This window comes from Leptopilina heterotoma, unplaced genomic scaffold (genome assembly GCF_015476425.1).
Source record: "Leptopilina heterotoma isolate Lh14 unplaced genomic scaffold, ASM1547642v1 Lhet_65, whole genome shotgun sequence".
NCBI lineage: Eukaryota > Metazoa > Arthropoda > Insecta > Hymenoptera > Figitidae > Leptopilina > Leptopilina heterotoma.
Window position 1 is genome coordinate 349,910 of NW_025111152.1, and position 18,034 is coordinate 367,943.

General features: G+C 25.9%; 2 protein-coding genes across 3 annotated transcripts in view; one reads left to right on the forward strand and one right to left on the reverse strand.

The window, feature by feature from the left end:
- Positions 1-18,034, forward strand: part of LOC122510011 — a 197,330-nt gene that overhangs the window by 138,964 nt on the left and 40,332 nt on the right. The gene's annotated exons all lie outside the window — the stretch shown is intronic.
- Positions 9,882-18,034, reverse strand: part of LOC122510013 (enhancer of rudimentary homolog) — an 87,284-nt gene continuing 79,131 nt past the window's right edge. The window contains exon 3 of the mRNA XM_043624393.1: positions 9,882-10,762. Within this exon, the coding sequence (XP_043480328.1) occupies positions 10,542-10,762 (221 nt within the window). The 3' untranslated portion in view covers positions 9,882-10,541. The remainder of the gene's footprint in view (positions 10,763-18,034) is intronic.

Genomic DNA, 18,034 nt, shown 5'->3' on the forward strand with positions numbered 1-18,034 from the left:
ATTTTTTAGCATTCAAATTCATAACATTATACACAATTTTCAGGTTACTTATATTTTATTCCAAACAAATTTTTATTTAATCTTGACGTATATATACTCAACAAAATAAATAAACAATTTGAACATATAATTGAGGAGGTCAATCAAATAACTCGATTTGCGCTCGTCTGAAACGCTGAGAGGCCAGTCAGCCGGGTCAAAAGTGACAAAAATGAAAACTCAAAATTTTGGATTTTAAAGAACGGCATCTTATAGATAATAAAAAAGCTAATATTTCTCATATTAAAAAATAAAAACCAAACAATTTATGTTTAGAAATTTAATTAAGTTTTAAAATACAAACGGTCTTTTTACATACAAAATGTTAATAAATTCGTTCGGAATTTTGTAAACAGACTCATTTGGGTCTGCTGAAACAGAAAAAGTCATAAAACGTTTAAAAATTATTTTTTGTTTAATTGTTTTTTATTATAAACAATGACTTGTCAGCAATAAGGTTATCTTACTTTCGATGAGAAAAAGTATCGAGGGAAGTTTTGAGTTGAACAAAGTTCCAGTGAGAAAGTTGTTCTATATTATTAAATGAAGTTTTTCTGAAAATTTCAAATAAATTTGTTTAAAAATAACAAAGTTATTCAATTTTTAAAAGTTCCTGCCGCGTCACGCATACGCCACAAGAGACAGCGCCTTAACTTAGGCTATTTTAGACTATTTTATAATAACTCAAAATGAAGAAAATTCAAATGTACGATCACAAAATCAAACGAACACTGGCTTCTTAAAATTCTAATGAGACTTTGAAATATTGTTAAAACTCTTTGTTGTTTTGTTTATAAACAAAACTGGATAAAAGCATTAAATCACACATTGTAATACAAATTAATAACTTAATAAATAAATAAAAACTTAATAACTTTTTAAAAATTGAATAACTTTGTTATTTCTTAAAAAATTTATTTGAAATTTTCAGAAAAACTTCGTTATGAATAATATAAAACAACTTTCTCACTGGAAGTTTGTTCAACTCAAAACTTCCCTCGATACTTTTTCTCATCGAATGTAAGATAACCTTCCCAGTAGGCAAAAAACCATCATTGTTTTAAAAACGTTCCAAAAACGTTTTTAGAACGTTTCATGACTGCTAAATAACGTCCTAAAAACGTTATATGTTTCAAAAACGTTTTAAAAGCAATGGAACGTTTTTGGAACATTATTTGGCAGACATGAAACGTTCTAAAAACGTTTTTGGAACGTTTTTAAAACAATGATGGTTTTTTGCCCACTGGGTTATTGCTGACAAGTCATTGTTTATAATAAAAAACAATTAAACCAAAAATAATTTTTAAACGTTTTATGAGTTTTTCTGTTTCAGCAGACCCAAATGATTATGTTTACAAAATTCCGAACGAATTCATTAACATTTTGTATGCAAAAAGACCGTTTGTATTTTAAAACTTAATTAAATTTCTAAACACAAATTCTTTGGTTTTAATTTTTTAATATGGGAAATATTAGTTCTACAAAAAAAATTTATTGAGAAAAAAGATGTATTTTTTATTATCTACAAGATGCCGTTCTTTAAAATCCAATTTTTTTCTTCTACTCGTCTGGACTTTAATGTCTAATTGGAAGATCTAATAAAACACTACAATTTACTTCGAAAATAATATTAATAATATTTCACGGAGAAAAATGGAGTTTGAAAAACTGGGAGTCAATATTGAAAAAACTGGACTCAGTCCAGTAAAAGTACATTAATTCATTTCCATCAAGCATCTTAGGGTATTGCGTATAGTGTATAGAGGGCCTCAGTTCCAAATGTCACTGTAAAGAGCATTGAAACACAGGCGAAGATTATAAGGCGCGCTGCAGTGTGCATAGTAGAGAAACTGGACTCAGTCCCCTACTTCGAAATTTTCACAATAAGGGAACGCAGGCGCGGAACCTGTCAAAATAAATGGCCGACGCGACGCGAAACGAGTGTTTCCTTTTATTCACTTCGTCAATTTTATATAAAAAAAAAACAATAACCAATCATTAAAAAAAAAGAAAAATATGTTAAATGCACTCTTTATATATTCATATTTATTAATTCACAAGTTTTATTCTTCCCACATCTTCATACTTACAATTAACAACTAACTGCATCGGAAAATCTTACAATCATACGGGATTGAACACCTACCTAACCATACAACTAAATATAGGGTCAAAATTCGTGAAGTGGGCAACTAATTTTCAGTTGGTCAATAAGTTTTCATAAAATTTATGTTTTTCTGTTTGAAATAATAAATAAAAAATACAAGTTGAACAGTTTTGCAAAATTCGTTTTTTTGTTGTACATATTGTTAAACAAACTTTTTTGCATGAATTTAGAAAAGTTTTTTTTTTAAATAAAGTAATAGGTAAAATTTAATGATTTTTGGTATGGTTATATAAAAATAACACGATTTTTGATTAACATTTTTCATTTTAAAATTTAACGTAATTTGATAAAATTATAAACAATTTATTTAAACAAATGAAAATAAATGCAACTTCTCGATCTGTTATTTTATTTTTCAAAATTGAATATTGTTCCTTATTTAATGCCCAAGTATTACCAAAAAGAAAAAATTGGTATTTTACATTTGTTCAAAAGAAATAAATAATTATGTTAATAATAATAAGCATTAAAAAATCATAAAATCTTAAAAATATTTTTTTTAGCTTCATTAATTAACAAAATTAATTAAAAAAACCTATTAAAATAATGTTTGAGTGTTTCTGATGTATGAAAAAAGGTATAACAATTTATTAAATTGTTTAAACAATTAATTGTTGTTATTTTTTAAATCTGCACTTACGGCTAGAAATTTCTACTTTTTTCACAATAATTGTGCAATTTGTCATGAGTAAAACATCTGCTAATGATAAAAAAAATAATTAATTAAACATTGTCTAAACAATTAATTGTTGTTACATTTTTCATAAATTGTACTTGGGGTTAGAAATTTCTAGTTTTTTCTGTATTGTGCATTTTCTTGTAACTACCACATTTAAGTATCAAAGAAAAGCAAAAAATTAAATATTTAAACATTGTTAAAACAATTTATTCTATTAATTTTTCAATTTACTGTACTTAAAACTATAAATTCCTAGTTTTTTCTTAATTGTGACATTTTTTATATAACTTAAACACTTAAGTGTAATAGAAAAACTAAAAATTTATTATTTAGCCATTGTTTAAACAATTTATTAACATTTATTTTATTATTTTTTTAAATTTAATTTTTTTAGTTGATTGAATTTAGAAAAAACTAGATATTTCTAGCTCTAAGTACACTTTATGAGAAAAATAACAATTAATTGTTTAAACAATGTTTAATTAATTTATTTTTTATTTTTTATCATTACAAGATGTTTTACTCTTGACAAATTGCACAATTATTGAGAAAAAACTAGAAATTTTTAGCCCTAAGTGCAGATTTAAAAAAATTACAACAATTAATTGTTTAAACAATTTAATAAATTGTTATACTTTTTTCATACATCAGAAACACTCAAACATTATTTTAATAGGTTTTTTTAATTAATTTTGTTAATTAATGAAGCTAAAAAAAATATTTTTAAGATTTTATGATTTTTTAATGCTTATTATTATTAACATAATTATTTATTTCTTTTGAACAAATGTAAAATACCAATTTTTTCTTTTTGGTAATACTTGGGCATTAAATAAGGAACAATATTCAATTTTGAAAAATAAAATAACTGATCGAGAAGTTGCATTTATTTTCATTTGTTTAAATAAATTGTTTATAATTTTATCAAATTACGTTAAATTTTAAAATGAAAAATGTTAATCAAAAATCGTGTTATTTTTATATAACCATACCAAAAATCATTAAATTTTACCTATTACTTTATTTAAAAAAAAAACTTTTCTAAATTCATGCAAAAAAGTTTGTTTAACAATATGTACAACAAAAAAACGAATTTTGCAAAACTGTTCAACTTGTATTTTTTATTTATTATTTCAAACAGAAAAACATAAATTTTATGAAAACTTATTGACCAACTGAAAATTAGTTGCCCACTTCACGAATTTTGACCCTATACGCATAATTATAAATCGCACGCTTTTACATTAAGCCTCTCGGCTACGCAATCGATGGGGGAAATTTCCTATTTAAGAAACATCCCTTACCAATGAAATAAATTAGATCATGCGTGGATTTTACTTTGTAATTAATGTAAGTATGGATGTCAACAATATTCATAATATTAAATTAATAATATTGTTAACTAGTTTAAATTTTATACGGTTATTAGAATTTAATAATAAATAAATAAAAAATATTAATTTTTTTCTAACCTTTTTCAAGTTTGACACTCCTCATGGTAAATTTGATTATTCTTTTTTTTCCGTGTACAAAATAGTGAATTGACCTTGAATGAAATGTATAATTAATTATTCTCGCAGCAATATTTAATAATTTAATTAACTTAACTGCACTGCATAATAGTTGAGAGTAGTAAGAGTAACTGAAACGGTAAGATAAGTAAACGACCATTAGTGTGAGAGAGAGAGAATAACTTGTGGTTTTCGAGTAGGTATCTACTTTATGTGCACGGCATTCATTTTTCGAAAGAACTGGACTGAGTACTATTTGTTCAATATTCGCTTCTATTATTGACTTGTGTTTTGTACACTGCTGCGTTCTTTTAACAATTACATGAGAAAGCAATTTCTCATTCCAATTTTTTATACTCTTATTCCCTCTTAGACTATATAAACAGTCTTGTTTAAGCTGATGAATGGGATAACTTGTGTTGAGTCCCAAAGTGTTCAGCTATGAAACTTCTAATACTACAGTGTGTACCTGTCACATATTATTCTATAAAGGAGTACTACACTGACTGCATAAATCATTTTTCCATTTTTCTCCGTGTTCCACTTACACATTGTAAAAAATCTTATTTTCCACTCAAAAAAATAGAAAATTGTTGTTAAATAGTTATTATTTGTTAATATAGGGTAAATGTGGGTATTATCGAGGAATTTTGTATACGTCATATATCCAAGTGGTTTAAAAATTATAAATAAATGTATATAACTTTGTTTTTTTTTAAAATGAATATTTAAGCTTTTTTTTCTTAAAAAAAAAATTGCCAATGTTATAGAAAATAGTTTTAATCGTTAAATAAATGATTAAATAGAAGACTCCTTTGCTTGTAATTTCGCGGGACTTGTAATGGCTTGAGGGTATTTTCGCGTGTCAAATATCGCGGATGAGTGTATTATCGCGTGGTAAATATCGCGGATAATTTATTTATTGCTTTTTGGATTTTTGTAATAGTTACTTAATTATAATGTAGTAAATGTAAAAAATTAAAAGGAATAATAATATAGTTTTTAAAAATATAAATATCGCAAGAACTTGAATTAAAAAAAATGTTAAGCATTATGATAAATGGACGAATTCAATAGTAAACTAGTATCACAAGAAGAAAGATACTTGGTTTTATTATAATAATTTAATTAGTCTCATAATATAAAATAATACTCTGATAAAATATTCTAAAGCAATTATTATCAAATATTTCTAACGTATAGTCAATTCTCATTTGACACTTTTGCTCCTTTTTTATAGCTATTAAAAATTTTTTCCTTAAATATACAGATCTCACTTACTTTAATTTTTTTATCTTTTCCATTACTCTTTATTTTCTTGCTTGTATTTTGTAACTGTTATAAGATTTACTAAAATTCTGAACGTTCAAATAAACGAAATTTTTATTGTGTCTAAATGTGTTTAACAGTTACTGTGCAAAGTGGAAAAGCAATGTTAATTCAACATTTATTTAGTTGAAAATTAAAGTTTTTTATATTATATACAAAGTACTTTTATTAAAATATAAATTAAAACAAGCAAAAATAATATCGGCTATAATTTCAACGTTTTAAACTTTAGAGACACACTGCTAACCTTACTTTCAAGGGTTATGATAGGAGCCGCGAAAATACCCACATGTTAAAAAAAAGATGTCTATATTATCGTGACTGTAAATATTTGATAAAAATCAATTTTTTTTAACTAAACAAATTTTTTTTATGAAGAATAACAATAAATTTACCAAAATATAAAAAAAGAATCATCTCTTAGAGTTTTATAGAACATAAAAACAATAATTTTTGTCACCACTGTAGAGTTGAATCTCAAACCAAGGTGAGCCATTTTGAACTTTTTTTAGACAACAAATTTTAAAACATTTTTAATAAATTGATTAATAGAAAAATAATGAAAAATATGATGCATATTATAATGTCTTAGTTGTCAGGTTCAAGGAGTGATTGTTTAGTGTCAAAAATTTGTTATATTATTTGAAATATTCATTAAAATATAAAATACCGCGATAATACCCACACCCGCGATAATATCCACTTTTACCCTAGGAGATTAATATATTTCGATGTCAGGTTAGGTAGCAAAAGTGACAATTTAAGTTTATCATGTTGACAATTGTGATGAAAGCATGTCTTCCAGTATTTTTCTTACTAGTTAGGAGAGCAGACAACTATACCACTCTTAAAATTGAAAATTCTTTGCTTTTTCGGGTGGTTCAATGATGCCGCACTCCTCAGTAAAAAAAATTCGATACACGGACCGCGGAGTTCGTATACGAGCTCGGTAGCTCGTATGAGAAATATGAGAAATCTCTCATACGAGCCTTTTCCGTAATGAGAAGTGTATAGATGCTTGTATACGAGGTGACTTTTAAAGCATTTTTATTAATGTAACACTATTTTAAAGTAAATGTAGATAATAGAAATAAATTTTCTCATCTAAAACAAAGCTAAATTCATAAGGGAAATGAAGTTTTAAGAAAAAAAGGATAATTTTGTTCAAAAAATTTATTCACACTGAAAAAAGGTTAGAATTTGATAATTCCTTGTTACTCTTACTTACCGACATTAGATATTTCTCGGATGCAGTAAGCACGATTTTGTATTAGCGGTAGAATTAATAAGTTTTTCTTTATTACTAATTAATAATATATTATTATTTATTTATTATATAAATGTTCTTATATAAAATAATTAAATTTAATACAAAATCGTGCTTACCGCATCCGAGAAATATCTAATGTCGGTAAGTAAGAGTAACAAGGAATTATCAAATTGTAACCTTTTTTCAGTGTGAATAAATTTTTTGAACAAAATTATTCTTTTTTTCTTAAAACTTCATTTCCCTTATGAATTTAGCTTTGTTTTAGATGAGAAAATTCATTTCTATTATCTACATTTACTTTAAAATAGTGTTATATTAAGAAAAATGCTTTAAAAGTCACCTCGTATACAAGCATCTATACACTTCTCATTACGGAAAAGGCTCGTATGAGAGATTTCTCATATTTCTCATACGAGCTACCGAGCTCGTATACGAACTCCGCGGTCCATGTATCAAATTTTTTTTACTGGGTGTGTATGTATGTGTGTGTGTGAATGTCACCGATTCTTGTGGACAAATTTTCTCTTACACATCTTGATGAATTTTGATAAAATTTTGTAGGTGTATTACGGTCACGAATACCAAAAATCAGACAGAAGGATTTTCAAAAATATCTAAAAAAAAATTTTTTTCAACAATTTTTTAATTTTTGGATTTTTTGAAATAACTTTTTTCTATATTAAAATTTTTATTAATTCTTGTCAAAATTGCATTCCTGACATAAAAACGAATCGATTCATGTATGTAAAGTATATATTTTATCAAAATTTATAGAATTAATAAATATTTTAATTTTTCACAAAAAATTGAAATTTTGTATTCTTTAAAATTTTATCTTAACACTTTAAAATAATTATTCTAAAATAAGAAATTAAACAATTGGTATATATTATATTGAGGAAGCTTAATGATCATGAAATGGACAACTTGTTTACATTATTATGAAAATCACAAATGACATATATGACGCTTGTAATAAGATTCTTATTTCAAAATAATATTGATTTTTTTTTAAATTTTCAGTGCCAGTGATTAATTAATACAACATCGTAATACCAAAAATATTAAAAATGTAACGTTATAGAAATAAAAAGAAAATAATTTATTGTTGATAAATTTTTTATACTTTAATGGTCATAACTTCGACAGTTTTAAAGATAAATCATTGAATTTTTGCAATTTATAGATATTTTCATAAGCTTTAATTTTTGTGAGGATCTTTAACGGGTTATAAAATGCAATGGAAGGGAGTAATTTTTAAGGGGAATTACTCATGAGAAAAAAAATTTTCTTCGAATTTTTTTTGCTGCTTTTTTAAAATCCTCAATATCTCTAGAATAAAGGTTTAAAATTTTATGACAAAATTTAGCTCCTATCAAAAGTTATAGTACATCACACTACCGTCAGACTGGCTCCACGCGCATGGCCCAAAAACATACCAATCTTTAAATCATGATATTCCTGTAAAAACTAATGTCAGAAACTTAAGAAATATACCGTTTTGAAAGCTTATAATATTCTATATTAAATAATATACAATTTAAAATTTTAAGAAATTACACAAAGATTTTAACAATCGACAAATTTGAAAAAGAAAATTAAAAAATTAAATGTTTTTTGACAATTTTTTAAACTTTGGCATATTTTTTAAAAATTGCCGACAAAATTTAAAACTTATATAGATGTGATCCTTTAAGTCTTATCTTTAATTTAAGACCAAAAATGTTAAAAAATCTTATTCGGTTCGCGAGATATCATTATAAATATCAGTTCATATTTTTGGACAAATACATTGAATTACTCAATTTTGTATGGTTTTTGACAATAAAAAGGCTCGCGACGAACATAAAAAGGCTTAGCAGAATGCTTTTAACTTACTTTATTGACCTAGGATAGCAAATTAAAATTTGGTAAGATCTTTTAAAAACCATTTAACAATAAATCTGAAAAAATCGTACTTAAACTTTAACTTTGTTTTTCTAAAAACGACGTTTTTTAAATCGGTTGCAGGGATTCTAAGTAAACGGATGGATGTTTCTGTCTAATTCTTTTTGCATATTGTTAAAAAATATGTTTTTTAGTGGGTATGCCTAAAAAATTTGAAAACAAAAATTTTTTAATACATAATACAAAATATAATTTTTTTATTGTTTTTAATACTTTAAATAAAATTTTTAATATGCAAAAGGGCTTTTTAACTTTTATAATAAAATAAGCGAGAAAAAAAATGTTGAATTTTGACATATTTTGCACACTTCTTATGAGGGATTCCCCTTAAAAACCAACTTTCTAACGTTTTTTTTTAGATTTTTTACAGCGTTTTAGTTGATGCATATATTCAGCACCTAGGGACCGTTTACTTATGTTAATTGAATTAATTAAAACCTATAATAACCTTACTATTATTTACTTTCTTAGAGAAAAAGTTAATTGATATTTTCAAAAAATCAAAAAATGAGTTTTTTCAAAAACGGCCTAAGCGATTTTTTTCTTTTTGGGCTCAAAGTTATCAGGGGCCATCCTAGAAAAGGTATCAGAATGAAATTTTGATACGCAAGCATCTTTGGGTTGAACTTCATTCAAACCCACCGTAACATAAGACTCTCATTGTTCAGTACATTGTACGAAAGGGCAATAATATAAGCCCGTTTATATACTAAATAAATAAAGAAGTAACCTTAAAATTATATAAAATATTATTAATCAGCGACCTCAAATAAAATATTGTATATTCGTTTGCACAAGTTTTAGTTTTTCAAAAAGTTATTAAATTTTGGGTCCACTAATAAGATTGAGGCGTTGACTGCGAAGGGGTTAAATAAAAAACATTTTTATAATTACACAAAAATTTCAATTGCCGATTAATTAAATCCAATATATGCAGAATAACTTTGTAATATTTTTATTATAATAGTACAATTTAATTCAACTTCAGTTCGTTACTATTATATGTATATACAGTATAAACCCAATCTGTGCAAATCACATCATGTTTTTTTATGTTGAAAAACATCACTGAAACTACAGTTAAATACATAAATTAGTTTTTGATATAATTTTCTTTTTTGTTACCCTTTTCTAACTGTATATCGCACATTTGTAAATTTATTTAAATGAAAAAAATGTATTGACGTAGCATACAGAGGGGCAATACTGAATAGGTTTAAGTAATATTTTAATTACTATCTTTTCTTTAAGTGAAAAATTCCATACAAAATCATTGAAAAATTTATAATATGCAATTACAAACTTTAATCTTCCAAGTTACAGTTAGTACATTTTTAAAAAATATTATTGACAAAATTTTAATTTATTGTTTTATTAATATTTTTTCACACAAGAATGGTTCAAATTTTCTTTACATACTAGTTATAAGTACATGATGATACTTTGAAAGAAAGAAATATGAATATAAAATTATGTACTTAGCATGAAAATGTAAGAGTAACAAACAATATACGTGGTTAATGTTAATGTTTATGAAAATGTAATTGCTTTTTACATCTTTAATTATAATGATAAAAGTATGCCTCTTTTACAATTAAATCATTCGCAGTGACCTGCAGCTCGTCGGAGTAAAACATATATTTTGTCTTTTATCCAACCTTTGTTATAAGGGGCGTATGTGTTAGTTGATTTTTGATACACTAAACAAGATAAATCCGTTAGTTGGTCGACAAAGTCAAACAGCTGACTAATGTCATAAGTTATTGTAGGAGTATTAGGGTTTCGCCTTTTCAAGTGTTCCTCATAAATTTTGCAGACACCTATTAGAAAAATGAAACGAAAATATTAAATATATTTTTATACTTGCTGATATTAATTGTAAATTAATAACACAATCAAATTTTATAAAAGAAATACTTTGGAAAATTTTAATAAACATAGTTTTGACTCTTTATATTGTAACTTCGCCTGTAGTAAGAATTTCACGATTTCTCGCAAATTTATTTATTTACTTATACACTACTATGTGTTTCAAAAATGTTTGACCCTAGAGAAAAATTGATATTACTCAGTAGAAAAAAATCTCTATAAAACAAGACAAAATGCACGAAATAGATAATTTTATTCTTCATATAATTTCCATTCATATCATATGACTAAAAATTTTTTTTGCAAAGATATAAATAAAAAAATTGGACAAGTGCGAGTTGAACTCGCACTGCAATGGTGGGTTCCGTACACAAATATTAAAACAATACTTGCAACATTTATCGGTAATTGGTAGAATTAAAATAAACAATTAAAAAAATATATTAATATCATTTGATAAAAAAAATAAATAAAAAAATTAAAGTATTGTATATATCTAATATTGTAAACAATAATAAGTAGAGGAACAAAATTTGTTACTGTTTTTATTGTTTTATTTTTAAAGTTTTGTAGAAAATTTTTAAAAAATGTAAAAAAAGATTTTTCTGTATCCCTTTGCCGAAAGTACTGTCTTCCCGGTCTGATTTGGCTCCGGGAATAGCGACTTTTGTGGCCGGCTCGACAGACCCAACGAGCGCTCTGATTGGTTACAAGAATTTCAACACACGTACATGTTAGCATAGCAACCACACAGACACGTTACATACAGAGCTCACGTTTTGAAAACAACTGACAGTCATCAAAATAATGCATGAAATTTCTTATTTTCTTTTATTATTTTTTAATTATTAAATATTTATTTGTAAAAGAAAATTTCTTGTTTACTATTTTTTAAATTTTACTTACAATTATTTTTTACTTATAATTTTTATTCATGCCTGCCCCGACCAGCTAAGTCTCGGCTTCGCCTCGACTTTGCAAAAGTCGGGCGGGCAACTTATTGAGCTATTTTATTATTCAAACAATAATTATTTAACGTACTTTCGGCTGGGGATACAGAAAAATTGTATACGACACACGGCCAGAAATTTGGATACCCTAGCGAGCGTGATATATAAAGCCTCGGCTTCGCCTCGGCCTTATATATCACGCCGGCCAGGAAATCCAACTTTCTGGCCTAGTATCGTAATATACTATTTTTGTTAAAAAATCTAAAAAAAAAAAATTTTTTTTAATTTTTTTTTTTTAGATTTTTAAATATATTTTTTGTGATCAGACTGTAAAAATAGACTAATAAACCCATTTTTAGTTACTTAGATCAAATAATGTAGAAATTAGAAAAAAAATTTCAAAATTTTTTTTAGTTTTTCCTTGACAACGCTATGGACATTAATACATAGCAAGTTCTCTATATTTTTCCTGTAATATTCACGATAAAATACACCAGTATGCCAAATTTTAGCCCTCCATGTTGAATAGTTTAGAAGTTAAGGGGGGGGGGATGGTCACTTTTTATGTATTTTTGGCCAAAAATCTTGTTATTTCCTTGACAACGCTATGACCATCATCTCCAAACACATTCTCTATATTTTTCCTGTAATCTACGTGTGAAAATACATATCTGTACCAAATTTGAGCTCTCTAGGTCAAATAGTTTAGCCGCTAGGGGGGGGACACGATTTGGCTACGGACAACAGAGTCTCACCAATAGGGTTCCGCCGATACACCGTAGGTGTACGGAACCCTAAAAAGCGTGAAAAACAGGGACTTTTGAGTGATTTTTACTAAAGGACACTTTGACTCTGTAAATTTCATAGCAAAAATGGTAGGAGAAATCTAAAAAAATTCATCAACATTCCTTAATATCTGCTTTCAACATATTTACAAATTGTTTTTTAAAAAAATTTAAACAATTGTTTACATATTTATTTTTGAGGAGAAGTGTAATTTTGGCTTGCAATTGTGATAGAAACTTCAAACAAAATTAAAAATTTTTTAAATAAATTTTTTATTCTAAATTTAATAAAAAAATTATTGTACAAGCGTAAATTTCTTTTATATTAACAATTCTTTTTCTCAGAATTTTTTTTTCCTTTGCAAAGAGGGCAATAAGTTTCAATAACAGCCTTGAACTTCTGGAAGGATTGCTATCCAGCGTAGCCTTTTTTTTGCATGGCACCTGAAAATAGGAAAAATAACATAGCCATAAACGAAACAATTCTACCTGTGTTTTCGGAGGGTATCAATTACTTTTCCCTATTGAGTGACTTTTAAAAAAAATTTTAAAAAAGAATTGTTAATATAAAAGAAATTTACGCTTATACAATAATTTTTTTATTAAATTTAGAATAAAAAATTTATTAAAAAAATTTTTAATTTTGTTTGAAAATTCTATCACAATTACAAGCCAAAATTGCACTTCTCCTTAAAAATAAATATGTAAACAATTGTTTAAAATTTTTTTAAAAACAATTTGTAAATATGTTGAAAGTAGATATTAAGGAATGTTAATGAATTTTTTCAGATTTCTCCTACCATTTTTTCTATGAAATTTATAGAGTCCTTTAGTATTTATAGTGTCCTTTAGTAAAAAATCACTCAAAAGTCCCTGTTTTTCAAGCTTTTTAAATCAAATTTTTGAAGAATATTAATGATAAATATGACCATGAATTGTCCGAAATTTTAATAAGTCCAAAAAAGTACATTTTTATTTGCTTTATTCGAAAATAATTAAATCTTGAAAAATTATGATAAAAAATTCTAAGAATTAAGTAGTTTTTAAAAATATTATTTTAATTTAATTTTTAGAAAACAATTGAATTTCTTAAAAGAGTTTCTGTAATGTTTAAAAAAACCTAATTAATTTCTTGTTGAATTTTAATTAAATATTTTGAACATGATAATCCAAAAGGAATTTTTAAAATATAATGAATTCCCTGCTGGAAGTAAAGGGATAGAAATCCTATCTCTTTAAATATTTTTTTATCTCTGAGATAGAAAGAGATAAAGTTTCTCTATCTTAGTCTATCCCCATTTTATCACTTCAATCACTTTTTATCTCTCCTTCTGTATAAATCTTTTTCAATAACCTTTATTTCATCTCTTTTAATACTTTCAATATCCACACCTATCTCTTTCTATCTTTAATTTCATCTAAGAATATACTTATCTCTTTTAATAACCCAGGTAAAAATTGACGATAGGCATATTACTGGTTTAGTACGGAAAAATAACAACCAGTACTGACTTTCATACTGGCCTATTACGTGTCCAACATCGGGAGGTAACGCCTCTGACTTGGGCTTCGTACTGAAAATCAGTAATGTAATAGTACGGATTTTCTGTTCCGACCAGTAGTAGACCAGTAATAAAGCAATGCTGCGCTGGAGAAACATAACCCTTAAACATTCACTATATAATTTCGAAATCTAAAATTTGGAACTAAAAATTAGAAATAGACAAATTAGGAAATTGGAATTTTATTTTGAAATAAAAAATAAAATTTACTTTTAAGGATTTAGTCTGTAATTTGATATTAGTTAACAAGAATAATTATGTATTCACATGAACTTGAAATGTGTTAGAATAAATAATAGTTCTGTTTTACTTTTTTCATACGAATTCGTGTTAATCCATTTATTTTGTAATTTATATATTTGTTAAATAATAATTTATCAGAATAACTGGAAACGGTAATAGGTAGTAAAAATTTTCTACCTAGAATGTTATTAAATAATAAATTAAAGTTATAGTAAAATTATTTCTATTTGATGTAATCACGAAGTAGAATAAGGAGACGTCACGACCATGCTTTAACAGTAGGTAAAGTTATCTCACTTTTGGGGGGTCAGAGATCTCGATCTGTACGCCAGATGGAACAACAGCGCCTCACTTGAAAAAAATGGTACTCATACTTATCGTATTCTAATTTTTGAAAATTGAAATTTTGTATAGTCCTGAAATGTTTGTTATTAACGTGGTGTTTATATTAAAAAAAAAGTTTTTCATTTATTTTTCTTTCGAATCAAAAAGAAAACTTTTACATTTTTAAATAAAATATCGAGACAAATTTTTTTCGTTTCATGTAATTTATTATTTATTATAATTATTTATTATAATAAGAGTGTTTGTTTTATAAAAGGGTGCGATTCTGGATCTGTCGAGCAATTGAAATGTGGAAAAGCTCCAAGTTTTTTTTCACCATGTACAGTAAGTAATGATAAATAATCATATAAAAGTATTTTACAAATTAGGGAAAAAGTGCAACAATGAGAAATTTTAATATAAAAAATACTAAAATTTAAGAAAAGTTATAAAAAATTTAATATATTTATATAAAAATATCAAAAATATTGATTAAATTCTAATATAACTTTACTAAATTTCTTATAAGTTTTCCTAAATTTTAGTAATATTTTTTATATTAAAATTCCTCATTGTTGCACTTTTCCCTTAATTTGTAAAATAATTTTACAAAACTTAATATCAATTTTCTCTGCGTGCGATTTTTCAATAATTTTAGTTACGAATAGTTTTTTGGCCAACATAAATATGCCCCATATGTAAAATTTAATATTTAAGTGTAATTAGAGATTTAAAAAAATTATATTATAGATTGAAAACATGAAGAGAAATGTAGAAAACATAAAAAAGAGATGCGCTTTATCTGATGAAGCGAGTTTAAAGAGAGCAATTTCGGTACTTCCGAATAGGCAACAAATGGTTGTTGAAGCTTGTTTTCAAGCATCACGCTTGAAAAATATACGCAGTATGAGATACACTACTCAATGGATATACGAATGCCTTTTGCTTCGTATTAAAAGCAAAAAACTGTATAAACAACTGAGATGTGATCAAATTCTTGTACTTCCTTCACCTACAACATTGTCGAGATATTTGAAACATATTAAAACCACATACGGGTTTCAAGATTATGTTTTTCAAGGGCTTAAAATGAAAACTGCTTCAATGTTACCAGAAACTAGAAGAGGTACAAGCATTTGAGTTTAAATTATTGAAAATTTAATTTTAAAGCCTAATTTATTGAAATCTCAAATTCTACTTTTAATAGACTTCAGATTTAATTGGTAGAAAGTTCAATTTTTTTTAAATATGTAAGCTCCTATTATTACTAATCTAAAGTTTAAAAAATCTTGTTTTTATTATAATTTTATCATACACTGAAAAAAAAATTTGATTCCAATAACCGATTAATTGACTATTATCAATTAAATATTTAATTGAATCAAATAATATTTATTGGAGTCAATTAAATGGCATTTGCTTCAAATACTGAAATTGTTAGTTCAAATACCATTTAATTGACTCCAATAAATATTATTTGCTTCAAGTAGGATTTAATTGATAATAGTCAATTAAATTTTCTTTCAGTGTATACTATTAAAAAATTTGATTATATTTAATATTACAGGAATATTTGCTATTGATGAAGTAAAGTTATCAGAAGCATTGTCCTTCGATAGAAAAAGCTTAGAAATTCAAGGATTTACTGATTTGGGAAAATACACTCCAGAAAACCAGAAAGGTAAAAGGGGTGACCACGCTTTAGTGGTGATGTTCCAACCTTTTAGAGGGAAATTTGTCCAAACAATTGCTTGTTTTTTGAGCAAAGGCAGCGCCAATGGGAGCTTATTGGAGAAAATTATTCTCGAAGCCATTGTTCTGGCTGAAAATTCAGGACTTTTCATTGATGGAATTGTTACTGATGGTGCAACATGGAACAGAGCGATGTGGAAGAAATTTGGTATTTCTGAACAAAATATAAGTGCGAGTCATCCTTGTGATGATAGACGTCGTTTATGGTTTTTTTTCAGATTTTCCACATTTAGCAAGAATTATGAGAAACTTTGCTACTCAATTTGAAAAAAATGATGTTTTTTATGTAAGCATTCGTATATTGTATTATATATAATTATGTTCAATTCATCTATACCAAACGAAATATTCTTTAATTCAAACCTCTGGTGGATTATAAGACATTAAAAAATAATTTTAGTTATATTTCATTATAAAAAAATCTAACAAGTATATTTTTAAAAAATTGAATTATTTAAGAAATATTTTAGCCTGTATCAATGTTTCAGAAAAAAATATTTTAAATTAATAAATTGATTACTAAAAATAATTAATATAACTATTTAAATAAATTTTACTAAAATTGTTTAAGATTTAAATAGAAAATATTTACAATATTATACATTTAAGTCTACAGTTAATGATATTATTGTATTTTTAGACGCCTGATGGAGGTATATCAAAAAAGCATTGGTATGCTCTGTTAGAACTTTTGGAGGCAGCGCCTTACGAGATAAAAGTAAATTATAAATTACGAAAAGAACATGTTGATCCAAAATACTACCAAAAAATGAATGTCGGTTTAGCATTTCAGGTAGGTTAAATGCTAATTAATATTAATTAATATATAATTATGTCAGTTTAATTTATCATACTATTATATACATTTAACTCACAAATTAGCACTGTTACGAACTTTAACGAAAAATGATTTATTTCATGATTCATATTCCATTACAGTTTTTCAACATACACCACGCACTGGACATATACGAAAACAGACATGAAGATTTGGAAGATTGCGAAGCAACAAATATTTTGCAAAAAAATTAGCGAATTAATCAGTGCCATGAATAGTCAAACACCAGCTACTTCTATGACACCTGGAAACGAAGCTTGAACAGTAAGTTAGGGGCATAATGGCTAAGGGATACGATGATTAAAGATTAATTAAATAAAGAGAGCATCAAATTTATTGATTTTGCTTCCTCTCAAAGGAAGCCTTATAGTGATCTCGATTTTCGAATTTCGTAGAATCAATTATTTTTACAAATTTCCAAGTGTAGTATATATATTTCGTCAAGAGCAACAAATTTTCGGATGTATGTGTGTATACTTTTATTTTTAACAAAGAATTCAAATGTTGTATTTTTTTAAATAACTTTTTTCTTTATTAAAATTTTTATTAATTGAGGAGGTCAATCAAATAACTCGATTTACGCTCGGCCGAAATGCTGAGAAGCCAGTCAGTCAGGTCAAAAGTAAGAAAAATGAAAACTCAAAATTTTGGTTTTTAAAGAACGGCATCTTGTAGATAACAAAAAAATACATCTTTTTTCTTAATGAATTTTTTTGTAGAGCTAATATTTCTCATATTAAAAAATAAAAACCAAAAAATTTGTGTTTAG